Here is a 20,001-nt window from a genome sequence, read left to right on the forward strand (position 1 = left end):
TCTGTCTCCAGTTTAACAATTGGGAAAGAGAAGTAAAGTTAGCTAATTGTCTACTGGGAGTGAATTGAGAGTTGTGATTAAAAAATTTAAAGACAAAATAATAAATTTGTAAGTATATATCTGGGGGGAGACTGAAGGACATCTCAACTGTGGGGAAATAACAACTATTGCACACAACCTAGAGGAAATATGAAGATGCTGCTATAAAGGTTATAGTGTAACTAAGTGATGTCTCTGCTCACCCCTAGCTTCTATGTTGGTCATAGAAGTTAAAAGCAAGCTTACTTAATCAATGTCTCTGGGGCTATCATATTTCTTTACCGAAACAATTAAACTATGCTTACTATCCCTCCTCTTCCTCCTTCAGCTAGCTTTGAAGCAGGTCTAGTTCTCTTTTAGGAACAGAGAGGAATAAATATATAGTTACCCTTTCTCTATTGTGGTTTTGATATATTATAAGTCAACATAAGAAATTAAATAAGAATTTTGGGGGAATTTTGTGGAAGTTGTTGATGATATGTGAATGATATGCAAAAGTCAGCAAATGACAGAAAAAAGTTTAGAAACTCAGAAATTCATAAAATATAGTTTTAGAATAAAGTGCTGTCATTATCCCATAAAAGTAAGAAAAAATCATTCTTCTGTATTATGAAGGGAGGGGCAAAAAATTCTATGCAGATTTTCCAGATCACAGATCCAAATCACATGTCCCTGATGGGGACTTAGAGACATGTCCCTGATGAGGACATACAATGTGGAAGGGAAGTCTGTACAAGAGACTTAAGAACCTGACATTAGAATATTCAATGAATTTGAGAATGTCAAGTGAAATGAACCCCAGAGGCCATCTAGTACAATCTGAACTTTTATTAGCAGCCATTTGAAAAAGTCCCCAATATCATTTTGCTTGAAGATTTATATTGAAAGAAAAATTACTACTCCAAAAAGCTGTCAGTCATCTTTCATATGGTTCTAATACTTGGGAAGTTTTTCTTAGATACAGCTGAATCCTTTCAGCAACTTTTCCCATTTGTCTACTTCTGCCCTTGGGAGCAAATATAACAAGTCTTTCTAGTATTATCTATTAATGTACCATAATTTATTTATCATTGGGCATCACTGTTTCTACTTCTTTGTTATCAGATATACACATGTATAGTACACATAGGGCCTTTCCCTAATCTTCTTGGTATTTATGTTCTATCAGTGTCATCTCTGGATCATAGTACTCTGTAGCATAATTCCCAAATTGCTTTTTCAGGATGGTTGGAACATTTCACAGTATTCATGTTAATATCAAAATGAGTGTGTCTATCTTTTCACAACCTTTACCACATTAATTACTTAAATTTTTTGTCAATTTTCCAATTTTCCAGGTGTGACATAGAACATGGAATTTTGTTGTTGTTTTTTAGTTTTCATACTTGTTTTGGATTAGGGATTTGGAGATGCCTTTCATAGTTATTAATAATATATAGTTTTTGATTTGAGAAGATTTTGTTAACTTCTTTTGACCATTCATTTGGATTTTTGATATTATATATTCATATTATTTCCTTACAATTTTATCAAAATTATAGAGTTTAACACAGATTTTTTTCTTTTTTCTTTCTTTAAACCTAAATACAAAATAAGAAAAGAAAAAAATTTGCCATGTTCCCAGCAGAATATGAAAAGAATCAAAATATAAAGCAATAAATTTCCATTTCAAGAATTTATATATCAAATGCTATACATTTTGTTCAAAACCATCCATCTTTTCTTTTCTTCCTTGTAGGTTTTCTTTTGTTTTCTGCTATGTACTTTTTATTTTATTTTTCCCCTTCCTTTCTCCCTTCTTCTCCCAGAACACTATAAGTATGGAGATATATAATATATATGTGTATTCATATTTATATATATATGCACATGTATGCATATACATGCACATATATATTCACACACAAATGCATATATAAATATATATATATATATATTCATAGATATCTATAATCCTATATATATATATGTGTGTGTGTATAAATATATGTATGTACATATATATAGATTCAAATGGATCAATGTAAGAACATATATAACATCTTCCTTCATAAGTCCAATTTTTTCCATATATATATATATATATATATATATATATATACTTAAATCTTTCTTTTGAACTTCCCAATTACTAATGATAATCTTAGACATACAGTTTACATTTCTGTGTATTAAAAAATAAAGTTTTTTCCTCATTTTTTCCTTTTGATGTTTACCTTATATGTTAGATTTTCTATTAAGTTAATCTCTTTTTGAAATGAAGTCCTAAAAGTCTGGAAATTCATTGACTATTCTTTTTTATTCCATTCAGGATTATGCTTATTTTTATTAGGTATGATATTTTTGTCCACAGCCCCAATTCTTTTGCTCTTCTTTATATAGTGCTCCAAGATCTACCATCATGTAATGTAGTTACTGTTTTGTGTGATTCTAACTGTAATTCTGCCATATTTGATTTTTTCCCCCTTTTTTCCTGTTATTTTTGTTATTTTCTCTTTAACCTGGGGTTTTTGAGATTTGGCTATAATATTCCTATAAGATCTCTTTTACATGGTGATGAGTAGATTTTTAAAAATCTATTTTTCCTTTCCCCTCTTGTTCTAAGGTTCAAGACAATTTTATTTAATTATTTCTTGTTTCATTGTAAGAAGATTCTTTTTTTTAATTGTAGCTTTCAGGTAGTTTAATTATTTTTAAGTTTTCTTTCTTGATCTGTTCTCCAGATCACTTGTTTTCTTACGAGATGTTTCATATTCTCTTCTTTTTTACCCATTCTTTATATATTGTTTTATTATTTCTTGATCTCTTATACCTTCCCAAGATTCCCCTTATACAATTCTAATTTTCAAAGAGTCATTTTCTTTCTTAAGATTCTGGATCCCTTTTTTTAATTGGCTGACTTTTTTTTCATATTCTTCTTATTTTTCTTGAATTTTTCTAATTCTTTTAAAAAAATTAATTTATTTCATTTTTTAAAAAAAGCTTTTTAAAAAATTTTTCTATGAATTCTTTTTAGGCAGGTGACCATTTGATGTTATTCTTTGGGGTAGGAGAGAATTTTTTTTTTTTTTTACTTCAGTATCTCTCTCTGACGTTGAATCCTTGTCTTCTCTATTTCCATTGTAACTTGCTAGGGCCGGATTCTTTCTCCTTTGCCTGATTATGATTATTATCATCATTATTACTAAATTTATAGCAGTTTGTTATTGTAATCACTTCTAGTACTGGGATAAGGGGGATAGTGCCTATGAACTCCCTTCCATTCTCCCCTCTATCCTTGAACTCAGACCAAGAATTTTACTCTCCTATATGTGCCCACAGCTCTGTCCAAATGCTTCAGCACTTACTGAATACTGGTTTCTCCTTGCTCAGGGTCCTATCTTGGCAGAACAACTGGGTCTGGCATTCCTTATCAGCAAAGGCTTCCCAGACTGTCCAGGAGATGAAAATTCCCAATGCAAAGGCTACCTCCCAACTCAGCTAGCCCCAGAACTCATCACTTGCTGTTTCAGGGAAAGTAATTTAGAGTCTATTTCAGTAGAAAAACTGCTTTCTTGGTATTTTTCGTGAGATCTTCTCAGATTGTTCCAGGAGGACCACTGTTCTGTAGCAACTCCTTTTTATTTTTAACCACTCTACATTCCCCATGAGGTACTATTTTTTCTTGTTTGTGAGGAGAATTCAGAGAGCTACGCATTTTCTGGTCCACTCTGAAATTTTCCTAGAACCCTTTATTACCAAAGATATTTGATGAAAAATATTTTTTGCCAATGGTATTTGTGATGACCGCGTATTTTAAAATCAGCCAGAGTCAGGAATTCAGGTTAGGGGAAAATCGTCAATTTTTATTCTTAGCAGAGATGAAGAAAGATCGGAGGTAGAAGGGAATCGGCAATAGCAATGTCAGCAGCTGAGTCAAGAAGCCAGCCAGACTAGAAGCCGGGAGACCAGCAGCCACCAGAACAGAACCCAGCCAGCAGCCTCTCCCAGCCTCTCTTCCTCCCCTGTGCCTCCACCCACCAAAATCGTCATTTCCTATACAACACATCAGGACTTGCATAGAGAGTGGGCGGGGGCCATTCTTTCTCCAAGCATATATATTAATAGAGTATAGTCCAATTACTATTTAGCCCCATGTGCTTGGGACCTCAGTGCATCAACTCAAGCCTCAGCCCATTACAGTATTTGTTGCAATTATATTTCTTTACTTTCTGTCCACATACCCCAGCACACTCATTCTCCACACTTTCCTATCATATCTGAGGTGCATTGATTTTGTTTAAAGAAAAACTTTTCAGTATCATGGGAAAAAAAAAAAAAATATATATATATATATATATATATATATATATACGTACATTTTACACACATATATACATGTGTGGTTATGAGTATTTTTTTTATTATTTGAGTAAGAATTTTTCCCCTAGCTATAAGTGTGAAGATAATCAATTTGATTCTCATCTCATTTTTATGCTTTTAATGTGTTTTTAGTAGTAACACTGTATTTCCATTAGAACTCATCATGGTATATAAGGCAAGATAATGATCAAAATAAAACACCTGTCAAACTGCATTCTTTTCCCCAGTTGTACTTATCAAATGTGAAGTCCTTACCCAAGTAACTTACATTCTTTAGTTTACCAGAATTATTTCATGGATCTAGTTTTCTATTATTAGACATTACCAAGTAATTTTAATTATTACTAATTTAATATTATAATTGAAGGCATTCAGTTGCTATCCTCATGAATACCTAGCTCTTTTTTAAAAAAAATCACAAGATTGTGAGATTCTATACTTATACCTACAAATGAATTTTGTTATCATCTTATCTAGCTCTTTGAATAGTTTTTGGTAATATGATTATTCTTGCACTCAATTTATAAATTAATATAGAAAGTATTGTATTTTGATACAGTAACTATGGAAGCAAAATATCTCTCTAGTTATTTTAGGTTATCTTTATTACCTCATAATACAAGACATGCAGTATGGATGCTTTCAGTGTGTCCTGATAGACTGACTCTACTTCTACTTAATAGAAGCTCTACTCACTTTATCCCTGTGATTTCTTTTTTTCATAGTTTCTATTTCATTCTCTATATTTGTTTCCTCTTATTTGAATATAAATCCTTTGAGTGCAGTAACAGGAAAGAAGGATGGAAGGAAGGAAGGAAAAATGCTAGCTAGGAAAGGCTAGAGGAAGAAAGGAGGAAAAGAAGAAAAGAAATAAGGAAAAGAGGGAGGAAAGAAGCAAGCAAAGAAATGAGAGAAACAAGCATTTATTGGCACTGTGCTAAACACTTAGAAATATCTCATTTGATACTCACAATAAAATAGCTGCAGGCATGTAGTAACACCTATTATTATCTCTATTTTATATGGTTGATGAAACTAAGGCATAGTTTAAGACTTGCCTTGGATCACACAGCTAGGATGTGTCTGAGACTAGATTGGAACTCAGATAATCATAATTCCTGGATCAATAATATATCTACTGTTGATCTAGCTGTCCGTATTTTGTATTATCTCTCAGTGCTTAGTATAGAGCTTGATATTTAATGTTCGCTCTTCATTAATTTTACTCCAAATCTTTTGTTTAAATTCTGTTTAACTTATTTAATAACAATAATGATAATAGACACTAACATTTATATAACACTTAAAATATGCCAGGTACTGTATTAAGTCCCTTACAATTATTATTTCATTTGATTCTCACTACCCTTGGGGTATAGGTGCTAGTATTATCTCAATTTAACAGTTGAGAAAACAAAGATAGGGTCACATGAATAGGAGAGGTTTAAAAAACTACCAAACAAGTCCAACATATATTTATGTTGTGAGTTTTCTCTGGCATTATTTCCCAGAATCAGGTTGTTACATCTTCCCCTTAAGTTTCTTATAAGTATCCTTGTGGAAGTAACATCTCTTCATTAATGCTAGTGGCTTGAACTTTCATTCCAAGTGTGTTTCCTTCATTTTCAGCCATTCAAAGTTAGCAGCTTGGTTCCATATAACCAGTCAATATCTAGTGTTCACAAAAGGATATTTATTTTGAAAACATTTGAAGAACAAAAGTGAAAATAATTTCCTCTAATATCTTATAGACAGTCAATTCTCTGTATTACCTTTGTCTTTGGAGAAATTAGGCTCATTCTTAATGCAGTTCATGTATAGCACTGATTGCCATCCAATTTTCATCAAAATGCTGCATCACTGTTAGATTAATCCTGTCTCAATTACCACTGCTTTGGGCTCCCCAAGGTTACTTCTTGCTCACTTAATGATGAGCTGGCTGCAAAATGTGGCATGAACTCTGACAAATTTATAGACTTTTGGATATCAGGTTACTCATGCGTCTGCCTATTCAAAATTCATAAGGTCATTGCTTCTGATTTGTTTCATCTATAATAGAAAACAGACAAAATAATACTGAGGCAAAGAACCAAAGTCAATTTGGATCACATGCCAGCTTTTGATGGAGAAGCCTCAAGGGTTCTTCCCTTATAAAATTATCTTTTTTGCCAGATATTGTTGGTCAAATCAAGAACATAGATTCAAATAAAAGAGCAAAAGAGGCTAGAGCTGACTAAGGCCTTTTGAAATATCCACTTCTTATCCCATAATTTTAGCCAGAAAAACTAGCCAAATAAAAAAGTAAAACTAGCTATAGAATGCCTAAACATGCTTCCATTATATGTCATCTCAACTCTCCTAGGAAGTCTCCCCAACATTTTCCATGTAGGCAATCCATGTGTATTACAATTTCCATTACATTCCTCATTTCTCTGCAGTCTTTTTGTAAAAGCACTATTAATGATACAAAATTTATATATCCTTTATATTTTCATTCAGAAGATTCCATCTTTCAACTCTAAATTTTCCAATAGTTTGTTTATCATTCTCTCTTTTTATTTTTATATTTCTATTAGGTTTTTTGAGCTCTGAGAAAGAGGCATTAAAATTTACTGAACTTATTCTGTTGATATCTATATGTTGGGTTTTTTGTTTGTTTGTTTTTTGCATTTCAGTATCTTTTCAATACTTTTAAAACACCCTTTCCTAATAGGGTTAAGATAATTAATTTAAAGCTTGATGAAATTTTAAGGATTAAGGTGAGAATAAATTGAATGGGTTGGATTTTCAATGACTTGGCTCAATGGCTATTTGTTAGAGACATTATAGGATAGAGGTACTCAATCTGGGAAACAAAAAAGTGTGTTCATAAATTTATGTGAACATAGATGGGAAAAAGAAACATGACCCTTTCACTTTTACTAGCCTTGACTAACTTTGTAATTTTATGTACTTTATTTTATTCACTGAAAACATTCAGAAAGGGGGAGGGACATAATTATCACTAAACTGCCAAAGAAGTTCATGACAGCAAAAAAAGGTTGAATCCCTTGTTTCTAGGAAATGGTTGGACTGTGTAACACATGGTCTCTCGTCTGATTCTGTGATCTTAAATTTGTGAAAATTAACCCTTTAGATAAAAATATGAAACTGAATACATTCCCTTCTCTGATTGCCGTCTATATTTATTTAAAGTTGCTTTTTCATGTTGTTATATATATTAGTAGGTCCCTAAATGATGATAATGATAATTTATAATAATAGTGATAACGAGCAACTTTTTACATAACACTTTAAGATATAAAAAGCACTTTACGCATTTTATCCTCCCAAAACAAACAACCTTGTGAAGTAGATGCCATTATTTCCCAATTTTTACAGTTAAAGAAACTGATAGTAGGGAAGGTTAAGAGATTTGTTCAATCTTACATAGCTAGTAAGTGCCAGAGACTTAACTAGAACTCAAGTTTTCCCCATTTGAAGTCCAACATTCTTTCTCTCTATCCCCTCTATCACAAGATGGGAAGAAGCATGGAGCAGTAGAAATAATGCTGGATTTAAAGCCTACAGACTTCAATTTGAATACTGCCTCCAACATTGACTAACAGTCTAATTATAGTCTTTAGTTTCCTCATTTGTTAAATTGATGGGTCTGGGGAGAAATGTTGGAGAGTAACCTTTATATTCTCTTTCTCTTTTAAATTCTGTGATCTACAGACTTTAAAAAAAAAAAAAAAAAAAAACATAGTTTTCCAGACTCACTTAAAAACCTATGCCTGTCATCTTCTGCTAGAGATATCAAAATATTTGCTCTGTCTGACTCAGTTTCCCTTGTTGCTTCTCTTTCTTTACAGGAGAAACCCTATCAGTGCTCTCAGTGCAACAAAGCCTTCAGTCAGAAACGAGGCCTGGATGAGCACATGAGGACACATACTGGTGAAAAGCCATTCCAATGTGATGTAAGTGATTTCCCCATGTCTTCTCTAAATACAGAGAAGGTCTGTAATCATCTTTTGCTTCAGGTTTTGCTCACAATGTCAAGTGCCATTATCATACTGACCCTGCTTGCTGGTGATGAAATGACTAGAAAAAATTTTTTCATGGCGTAGTGTCCATGAGTCCCTGTTTAATTTTTAAAGTACAATTTATCTATTTTTCTGAGTCATAAGGTTTTAATGCTATCTTTTAGGCTCTCTTGTACCTGCCTCAACCTCTGAACAGGTTAAGAACTGTTAAGCTCTTGTCTTGTCAAGAGTTACTGTTACTGTTTGGGAAGAAAAACAAACAAGTTATAAATTAGTTACCACAGTGGGAATTATTATTTGATAGGACCTTCTCCAATTCATAAAATTCTGGAATTCTGTATATGAAAGGAATTTCCCTGGATAGGCAGAATGATCATATTGTTTAAATATTCTGGACCAGAAGCCCATGTAGGAAGTTGGGCTGATCTTTGTGTCTCCAGGGTATTACTTCATTCACAGAGAAACATCAGGCCAACCTTATATAAGCTATGAATGAATATATATCTAAAATCCACTGAAGAAATGAATGTTAAAAAAATTAATGAGTAAAAAATACATGTAGAGTATTTTTTGTTCCTTTTTAGTTTGAATGATAAAATTTGAGAAGAAAAATCAAGAGGAAAGGAACAGGGAAAGCACCAAAGGAGGGAGGGAAGGGGAGAAAAGGGAGATAATGAGAGAAAGAGAGAGAGAGAAAGAGATTGAGAGGGAGAGAGAAGAAGAAGAAGAAGAAGAAGAAGAAGAAGAAGAAGAAGAAGAAGAAGAAGAAGAAGAAGAAGAAGAAGAAGAAAGAAAAGAAAGAAAGAGAGAGAGAAAAAGGAAAAGAAGGAGGGAGAGAAAGAGGGAGAAAGGGAAAAAGAGAGAGGGAAAGGGAAAGAGAGAGAGAGAGAGAGACAGACAGAGAGAGAGAGAGAGACAGACAGACAGACAAGTATATGTATTTAAGTTCCCACTTAGCTATGTGATCCTCAGAGGTCAGTTGTTCTTCAGTCATGTCTGACCTTCATGACCCCATTTGGAGGATTTTTTTTGGCAGAGATACTGGAGTTTTATTTTGATTTTTTTTCTCCAGCTCACTTTACAGGTGGGGAAACTGATGCAAGCAGAGTTAAGTGACTTAAGTCACATAGCCAGTGTCTGAGACTGGACTTGAACTTGGGAAGATAGGTCTTCCTGATTCCAAGTCTAGCACTTAATCCACTGTGCTACCTAGCTGCTCTATATGCCCCTAAGTATATAATTACTCTCTCTGAGCCTCAGAGAGTTTTTTTTTTTCTTAACACTTAAAACTTAACAGAGTTTTTCTTAACATGATAAAGGTACAAGTGGAATATTCTTGCCATTCATCTGTCATCCCTTGATCTTTCTCATGTGACCAGCCCAACTTCTCTCTTTATTATAAAGTTCTTTATGACATTTTTTACATCTGTTCTTTGAAGTTCCTCATTGATTACATGTTGAAGCTCACCATGTGGACAGCTACCAAGCACCCCTCCACTGTCTTCTCTGTGATACTCATTTTTAATCCTTTGAAAACTGTTCTACTCTATGTCTCACTGCCTTAATAGTATATATTTTAATTTCTATATTTATATGCACAGATAAAATATGTATATAGTGCTTTAAGGTTCACCAAATGCTTTTCATATTTTTGCATTCAGTCCTACAACTCTATCAGGTAGGTGCTATTATCATATTCTCCATTTTTTTTCCAAATGAGGAAAATAAGACCCAGAAAATTGTAATTATTAGCTTATAGTTACATAGCTACTAAGTCTGAAGTAAAATTTGAATTCAGTTCTTCCTGTCTCTAAGTCTAATGTTCTAAATAAGGAAAGAGAAATGTTCCAGTGATGCCCTTGGATTTGGTTGCCTTGAGATTTCTTTTAAAAGCATGACAAAGGATTTTCTGGTGATGCAATGGATTAGATTCCTAGTAGTTGCTTCAGGTACTATGCCAACTGACATTTCATCCTTCCCTAGCTTGACCATCCAGTGAAGGGATCCCATTGTTTTGTTTCTATTTCTTTTCCTTTTCTGGGCTTCAAGGACAGTATTAATTCTCAACTGTTGTCATTGACTTCAGCAGCTCTTGGAACCTCCCCAGCATTTGTGGCCAACTTGTCATCTCTTTAATCTCTCCCTAATGACTGTGGTGAATACCAGCAGTTGGCCTTCTAGCCTAGGATGTTGCACATCTTAAACATATTGAAATACAAAACTTTTCAAAGAATGGCCTTTTTTATTTTAAAAGAGGTTTTATTTAAGAAAGTGGTGTCAAGAAGTCAATTGGAAAAAAATAGTTATTTCATCACTGGGAATTAAGATGGGGATGATGATGATGATGATGATGATGATGATGATGATGATTCTGATAATAATAACAATTATTATTAATAATAACAAATTTAGATGGCACCTTAATGTCTGCAAACCCCTTTTCTCATATTATGATATGATTTTAACAGTCTTCTTTTCCATGAAACCACCAAATAGTTTATCTTAATTTAATCTTTTTTTTATTGCTTGTTGTTCATGTGAGGATGGGAGGGATGACTAGGAAAAGACATTGGGGACAAAGGGAAATGAGGAAACAATTTCTGTTTTGGCCTCTTGATACTATTAATGCATTATCTGTACTTTTGCAGTCTATAGGGACTGCCTTCCCAGGGAGTCATCTCTGCAGGTGCTTTCATTATTTTCTCTCAGGAACACTTTTTGAGAAGCATATTGGACTTTCTACCACCCACTCTGAGAACCCTCCCCTTTTCATCATCTCTTTCTAATTCAATCCTCTCTCTGACATTTTACCCCAAACACTTTTTTTTGGACATCTGTAACATTAACAATAATAGTAATAATAATTAATAATAACAATAATAATACCTAACATTTATATAGCACTTTGAATTTTTCAAAATGCATTACAAATATTTTCTCCTTTTATTTTCAGAGCTATCCTATGATTCTCCCCATTTTACAGATGAGAAAACATCTATCAGTTAGAGTTTAAATAACTTGCCTAGGCTCACACAATTGACAAAGTTTAGGATTTAAACTCAAGCTTTACTGACTCCCAATTTCAGAATTCTACCCACTTCATCAGCTATATCACTACATCAGGGATGTTTTAAAGTGTATCCTTACCTTGTATTATCCTTACCTTGTATTATCCTTACCTTGACCTTCACCTTTGACTGCCTCAGTTTCCTCATCTGTACAATATAATAATAATAGCACTTATCTCCCAGTGTTGTAAGGATCAAATACAATGAAATTTAAAAGTCACAACAGTGTCTGGCACATAGTAGCTAAATGTTAACTATTATCAGCAGCAACAGCATCTTTGCCATCAACATCACTTAAATAGACCTCTAATATTTGTAGAGTACTTGATATTTGAACTTCATAGCTGCTTTGATAGTAAGTCCTACAGATATTTTAATCCCCCTTTTAAAGATGAGCAAAATGAGATGTAGAGATATTAACACCATCATCATCATCATGATAGCTCACAATTATATAACACTTTCAAATTGGAAAATCATTTCACATGCCTTATCTAACTTGATTTCATGACAATACTTAAAACAGATATTATCAATATCCCCATTGTATGACTGAGGCTTAGTGGTTAAATAACTTGCCCAGGATCACACAGCTGATCTATTATCAAAGGCAACATTTGAACAGAAGTCTTTTTGACTGAATCTGGCACTCTATCCAGTAGACTCAGAGAGATCCAAAATATTCTTACCAAAATACTAAAACCTAATTCATAATGATAGTTTTGTAACTGAACACATCTGTCTGTGATCATTCAAGCTCTCCTTCCCATCCCTTCCCCTGTCTCAAACTGGTGGTGGTTCTTAGAGCTTCAATTTCCTTTCCTTATGTGAGTGATTGCTCTGTTGTGCATTCATTTCCTTCTAATAACCTATTGATACAAATGGTTACAATTTGCCAATTTGCCTATTAATAATAAATTGACCAGCAGAGCCTATCACCAAGTGCCAAAAAGATTATTTGGGATCAAAATGATGTTGTCAGAATAAAGTATTTTTACAGACTTCATAGGGGGAAAATCATCTTTTGGGCATCTGTGCTTTTTTTGATAGGTGGAAATCTTTTTTTTTTCCTGTAATCCCAAATAAATGTCTTTTGGGGGAGAGCCTTGTTTAATTTTGTGCCACCATATAGTTTAATAAAGTTGAAAGTTTGTGATAAATGAGCTCATCTCTTCATTGAGCCCAGTTCCCTCTTATATAATGAGAAGCTTGTACTTTATGGTTTTGGGGGCCTTTTCTGCTTCTAAATGATTCCATGATTAGCAAACTGAAGAAAAGTGTTCTTATAATTAGAGGTAACAATGAAGGTAGAAAACAGGATGGCCTTCCATGTCCCAAAACTCATACATTTGATCCTAGACCCTGTGGAAACTTTATGGAAAACCCTTATGGAAAAATTTCTTTTCATTCTTAGTGTCTTCCTCATCTTTCCTCCATCATCTTTTTATGTACAATCACTTCCCCTCAGGTCATCAATATATCAGTGGAATTCTTTTTTACCATGAGGGTCTCACCTTCTCACATCTTCTCCAATTTCTTGCTCCAAAATTTAACTCTCAGGTCAGCAGTCATGTTATCCTATGCCAGCCATATAAAGTCCATATCTATAAATGGCATTGTTGTAAGGCTCAAATAAGAGCAAATGTTGTAATGTATATCAACAATTTTGCAAGATTCAAAGCATTATAAAAACTATCTATTATCTGTATTAATATCCTGCTCAAGATACGTTTCTCTTGTTCATTTGTGTCAGCCTCTCCATGACACAATTTAGATTCCTTTGGGTGGACAAAGATACTGGATGGTTTGCCATTTTCTTCTCCAGCTAATTTTACAGATGAGGAAACTGAGGCAAACATGACTTAGTAATTTGCCTAGAGTCATGCAACTAAGTATCCAAGATCAAATTTGAACTCAAGTTTACCTGACTCTAGGTATGACACTTTATCCATTATATCACCTGCTTCTAAGATTACAGAATCAATGATCTGACTCTCCAGCTACAACTTGATTATCTAATCTTGCTTACACTCATCTGCATGCTTTCTCTAACTTTCATCTAGGGAACAAATAACTCCTCACACTTAATCTGGTTAACTTTTAAGGAAATGATCATCAATTTGGACTTCAAATTCAAGAAAGGAATGGGACTTTGTGATGTCTAAGGCCCTCCCTAGCTTTAAAATTTTGACCCTTAAAAGTTCGAAAAACATTAATTTCTGTGATATTATGTAAGTTTTACACAATTTGAGGATTTTAAAGATGCTATTGATTTTCATATCATTCAGGTTTGCGACTTGTCCTTCAGCCTGAAGAAAATGTTGATCCGCCATAAGCTGACCCACAACCCCAATCGGCCTATGGCTGAATGTCCCTTCTGCCACAAGAAATTCACACGGAATGACTACCTCAAAGTACATATGGAGAATGTCCATGGAGAGGCTGATAGCTGACCAGCTGATGAGAGATTGGGAAAATATGGCCCTGCTTTCTGATAAAATCAACTGATTGTTTGTAAGGACTATATATTGTCGGAGGTGAGGGTTGGGGGGAGGGGAGGGACGTCATGTTGGAAAGCATCTGTTATGGGAAAACAAATATATCAATATTTTGAACAATGGAGATACACATGATGAAATGAAGAGGCTCCTACAGGTTACAAAATCAAGAGAGAAAAATGTGATTGAAAATGACCCAGTGAAAAGAGTATTAACTCTGGATGGACATTCTGGTTCCAAAGCCCCCTTTGATATTTATTGACTCTGTTACCTTGAACGAGGCATGTAATTTCTTTGAGGGTCAGATTCCTCATTTATAAAATGAGGGAGAGGAAGGGCCTGATTATCTCTATGGTACTTTCCAGCTCTGAAAGTATGATCTAATTTTTTAGTGAGTATAAAAGATAACCAAAGAGCATTCTACATGTTTGGAGGAGATGCAAAAAATATATTAAAGCAAATAATGCTTTCCCTGGCCTACCATGTGGATCTGCTATGGCTGAACCTGGAGGGCAGTTAGGTGGTACACTACATAGAGCACTGGCCCCTGAGTCAGGAAGACATGAGTTCTATTCTAACTTCATACAAAAATGTGTGACCCCAGGAAAGTCACTTAACCTTTTTTACCTCAGTTTCCTTATTTGTAAAATGAACTGGAGAAATGTTCATCTACTTTAGTATCTTTGCCAAGAAAATCCCAAATGAGTCATTATGTCAGACACAAATGAAACAACTGAACAACAACAATAACAACAATGAGCATGGGTAGGTATATAAGAGTTACAGTCTGGTTCATTGGAAAGGATAACCACATCAGTAAAATAACAGATTTATTGGAGATTTATTTTTTTTTAAATAAGAAGGTGTCTTGGTAGAAAGATCAGGTTTTCCTCACTTTAGAGGTGAATTAGGACATATTATTATATTATATCTGTAGATAGATAGAATGATATAGCCATCTTTCTTTCTCCCTCTCCCTCTCTGTCTCTGTTTCTGTGTGTGTATGTGTGTTTGTGTGTGTGTGTGCGTGCATGTGCGAGTGTGTGTATTAGACCTTTCCATATATTGCATGGGGCCACATGTTTTGTTCATATTAGAGACAGTAAAATCTTTATTTTACGGTGCAAATTAAAAAAAGACTTAGTTTTCAGTTTTGCAGGATAGGGGCAACTTTAGAAGGTGGATGGGAGTGGTCTGGAAAGATGGCCATAATGCTCTTTTGTTTGCATTCTCTACTATATTCTCTACTATTCATTCTATACTTCATTCTCTATCTGTCAGAGGAACTCAAGTACTTCCTTTTTTTTGACTACTTCTCTTTTCCATTAATATCTTTTCCATGCCTCTTCCTTTTGCCATTTCACCTTCCTCTTTTCTTCTCCTTCCCTTCCCTTTCATATTCATCATTCACAAATAAAGATGTGCAGCTAGATAATGTAGAGCATAGAGCCTGGAATCAAAAGGATTTAAGTTCAAATCCAGCCTCAGACATGTAATAACTCTATGATCCTATCATCAAAATCACTTAATCTCTTTCTGCCTCCATTTACTCATCTGTAAAATAGGGATCATAACAGCATCTATCTCTTAAGAGTATTGTGAGGATCAGCTAAGAAAATAGCTGTAAAACACTTAGTACAGTGCTGGAATATAGTAGCCACTTTATAAATAATTGTTTCCTTCTTTCCTTCAGAGATAGATTTGTCATTTGCTTCCAAATTTCTTCTTGTCCTTTTTTTTTTTATCTTTTTAAAGGATAACATATTTTTAAAGTGTCTTTCAGACCTTACAGTGTTATATAAATGATAGTTGTCATTACTATATATGAGGAGACCTTAAAGGCACTGTAGTCCAAACACTTTTTTCATAGAAGAGGAAGATGAGGGCCAAAGAGGTCAAATAATTTGCCCAACATTACACACATGGTGAAGGAAGATTTAAATCTAGCTCTCTGACTTCAAATCCAATTTTCTTTCACCACCTCATGCCATTATTCCCTTTTAATTTGGATCAGTTGTTCCTGGAAATAGAACATATAAAAATAGATACAAAAGAGGGACAGAACAGATGTTTTATTATTGTTTCTGCCAAAGAAATACAATTTGATAACAGCTGCCATTTGTATGGGGCTTGAACATTTGCAAAGTGCTTCCTATGCTTTGTCTTATTTGATCCTCAAAACAATCCTCAGATGATAGTATTACAAATATTATTAATTTCAATTATACACATGAGGAAACTGAGACTGGGAGAGGTAAGTGGCTAGTCTAGCCACCACAAGGCCAAGAAGTCCTGTAGATTGGATTTGATCTTCAATCTAACTCTTCCACTTGGCTAATCTTAGTAAGACATAGAAATAGCTGGTTATTAAGGAATTTCTAGGGTAGTCATACAGCATTTTCCTAAGAACATAAATAAAAACAAATTCCTTTAAGCTTCTAGATGAGTCTGAGAAGTGAGTGGATTTTTGTGCTTAAAAGTGTATAATTGAGGAATTGAGATTTTTTTAAAAATAGAATGCTTTGAAAGGTTATGTATGCAGTTGACAGTGATACTTATTAGGCACTGGGGTAAGAAACTTGTATGTTCTGTTGCTTCCAGTCGACTGAAATTTATAGCAAATAGACATTTGATTGAAGGGAAGATTAAAGGCATATGTTAAAGCAAAGAAACAGATGTCAAAATGGTAGCAGGACATCCAAAATGGGAACGTTGAGAATGAAATCTCTGTTCACATATCTTTTCTTCCAGGCTGTATCTTTTCCTAAAATGGAGTCAATTCTAAGGAAACTGTATAGTGTTCTAATTTGACCAAAGCCCTACCCCTATTCTCCCAAAAAGAAACAAAAAGAAAAATCAGGCAACCAATCCTCTTGTACTTGGAGTTTTCTGTAGCACTCAGGTTTGTTTTTTTTTCAAAGGGGGAAGATAAAGATATCTGGGCATAGTCTTTTGTCCTCCTAAAAATAGCACAAAAACCTGCATTTGAAATTTAGCAAAGTTTTCTTTTCAAAAAAAATATAAATTCAAGGATTATAACTTAGAGAAATTAAATGAACATCAACATGGCATTACATTTCTGAAATTCCTGATTGTACATTGGTTATTTTATAAAAATAGCTTGATCATATTTCCCTCAGTGTCACTTAGTGAAGTTGCATATATTAAATGCAAAGTGTTTTCACTTAATTTTGACATGATATGTAAAAATCATGTGAAGGCAAAAAAAATCACAGCTGAAAAATTGCCTAGTGTGTCTATTGAAATGGCCCACCTCTCCTCATTTTTGGAACACTCCTCACACATCACTTCCCCACTCCCACCCTTAGGCTGCTTAATTTCCTGCATATGTGACTCTGAAGCCCAAGAGGAGTTGTGGGTAATCTTACTGTTCTGCATATTACACCATGCTGCTGATGAAATTAATTTGGAAAGCACAGGATGGCCACATGCAATGGGGAATGGCTAACTTCCTAATATGATAGCTCTATACGATCCAATGGACATCAGTGAAGGGAAGTTGGGTTTTTCTCCCATAATCATATTTTATTGATGCCTTTTGCTTTTCCATCACATATCCTTCTGAATAACTTCATCCCTAACTCCTATTAGGGAAGCCATTACTGTTAGAGACAGAGACAGGGATAGAGGGTTGAGAGAGGAAGGAGTATAGAAAATAAACATCTATATAGTGCCTTATTTGTGCTGTGTTTTTACACATGAGATATTATCTCATAGGTGGTATATTATATAGAGCTCCATGCTTGAGTCAAGAACAATTATTTTTCTGACTTCAAATCTGACCTCAGACTCTACTAGCTGGGTGACCCTGAACAAATCGCTTAAGCCTATTTGCTTAAATTTCCTCATCTATAAAGTGACCTGGAGAATGAAAAAGCAAACCACCCTAGAATTGCCAAGAAAAGTCCAAATGGAGTCACAAAGAGTTGGACATAAGTGTAATGAGTGAACAACAACATCATCACAACAATCTGTTGGTCATTGTCAATGCCTTCATTATGCCCATTTTAGACATGACAAAAAAGTGAAGCAAAGTTTAAGTGATTTGTCCAGAATCACACAGCTAATAAGTCTCTGAAACCAGATTTAAACTCAGGCTCAAAGCTCTATCAATTGTATCATTAGCTGTTGAAGAGAGAAGAAGGGACACAGACCAATGGACAGTCCCAGAGACATAGAGACTGAGGCAGACAGAGAAGTAGTTCAGCAAAAAAAACAAAACAAAAAACAAACAAAAAAATTCCAATAAAAAAAAAAAGAAACGTCTGAAACTATAATAGCAGTATTCAATAATCATAGTCCCTCTGTCCACTCTATGCTGAAGTAAGAGGTATATTTTTAATTGTCTCCTAGAACAATACTTATTTATTATAATTATTCCCTTCAGTTAAGTGTTTTCTGTTTATTCTTCTGTAAACAAAATAATTTTTAAAAATTTTTCTTCATTCTACTCCTAAAAGTTTTGCTGTTTCTCTGAATTCTTCATCTCTATCATATCAGGAAACTAAGTGGTGTAGTAGGTAGAATATTAGATTCAGCATCAGGAAGGTACTTCACATTTGTTCTGAGGTACTTAGAACTATATGTCTCTGGGTGAGTCATTTAATCTCTGCCTCAGTTTCCTTATCTGTAAAATAGATAATAATTAAACCTACCTCACATGATTATAAAACAGATCAAATGAGATAAAATATATAAAGTGCTTAGACAACTATAAAAATTCATAAATGCTAACATTATTGTTCTTATCATTTTATTTTTTCTTTCTTCTTTTGCTGAAGCAATTAGGGTTAAGTGACTTACCCAGGGTCACACAGCTAGGAAGTGTTAAGTGTCTGAGGCCAAATTTAAACTCAGGTCCTCCTGACTTCAGGGCTGGTGCTCTATCCACTGTGCCACCTAGCTGTCCCCATTCTATTTTTTCTTACAAAACATAATGTTCCATTACATTATTGTACCATAATTTGTTTAGTCATTCTCTAGTTGATGGGCATTTATTTCATGAATAGTTCTTTGTTGCCTCCGGTAAAAAAAAAAAAAAAAAAAAAAGTGATGTGAAATTTTGCTTTATATGGGATCTTTTTTTTTTTTTTATCTTGTACCTTCTACAGGCACATTTCTAGAAGTATAATCTCTGTCTTAGATGTCTGAGAATTAAGTCACCTTTGCCATTTGAAAGATATGAAGTAAATTCTCCTAGTTATTATTTATTTACACAGTAATCTAGAGAATTATTTTATGTATTTGTTAATAGTTAGCATTCCTCCTCTTCTGACCACTTTTAACCACATCTACACTGGGGAATGAGACAGTCATAGATTTGTGATAATACCCTATATATCTTGGGAAGGAAACTTTTTAGAAAAGACTATGGAAATGTATATTAGTCTACCATCTTCCCATTTCTATTAAACTAAAATCAAAGTCAGTGTTAAAAACCAAAAACTCCAAATAAGCAAAGATTTCCCAGATATATTAGTCATATATGTCCTTTGAAAAGATGTCTCTAAGTTTTAAGACTTTTGTTTTGTCAACTTTTTTTGTTTTGTCAACTTAGCTTGAGAAATAGAAACCCAAAAAAAGAAACTAACATGAAAATGTAAGTGTTTATTTGTATCCCCTATTTTTGTTTCTGTATTGAAATTCCTACACAGTTCAGATCTAAATAATAGGCTCCCTTCTACAGTTTATTTATCTATGGACATTAGTTGTAATCCTAAAGCAATTCCAACATGTTTATGAAGATACACAAGATACCCAAGTTAATTTTAAGGGTATTTTCTGCATTCATTTTAAATTGTGTTATACTTTTCTATGCATATTCCTTATTATCATTCCTTTCAAGAGCAGTGCCCATCTTCTTCCTGATATTTTCTCTAGAACTTAGCACAATATATTGCATGTTATAGGGTAATGGTAAGGACTTGACCTGAGATTTCAGAGGTATTAGAACTTCCCTGGAGAGATTACTGCCTCTATCAATTCAGG

The 20,001-nt window shown here is 33.9% G+C and overlaps 1 protein-coding gene across 2 annotated transcripts in view; it reads left to right on the top strand.

Annotated features, from left to right (window-relative positions):
• The window catches only part of PRDM5 (PR/SET domain 5), a 197,056-nt gene extending 182,411 nt beyond the window's left edge, over window positions 1–14,645 (top strand). For both annotated transcript variants that reach the window (XM_031943278.1, XM_031943279.1), the window contains 2 exons: window positions 8,256–8,360; window positions 13,783–14,645. In XM_031943278.1, the coding sequence (XP_031799138.1) occupies window positions 8,256–8,360; window positions 13,783–13,947 (270 nt within the window). In that variant the 3' untranslated portion in view covers window positions 13,948–14,645. The remainder of the gene's footprint in view (window positions 1–8,255; window positions 8,361–13,782) is intronic.
• The last annotated feature ends 5,356 nt before the right edge of the window (window positions 14,646–20,001 follow it).

This window comes from Sarcophilus harrisii, chromosome 6, assembly GCF_902635505.1.
Source record: "Sarcophilus harrisii chromosome 6, mSarHar1.11, whole genome shotgun sequence".
Taxonomy (NCBI): domain Eukaryota; kingdom Metazoa; phylum Chordata; class Mammalia; order Dasyuromorphia; family Dasyuridae; genus Sarcophilus; species Sarcophilus harrisii.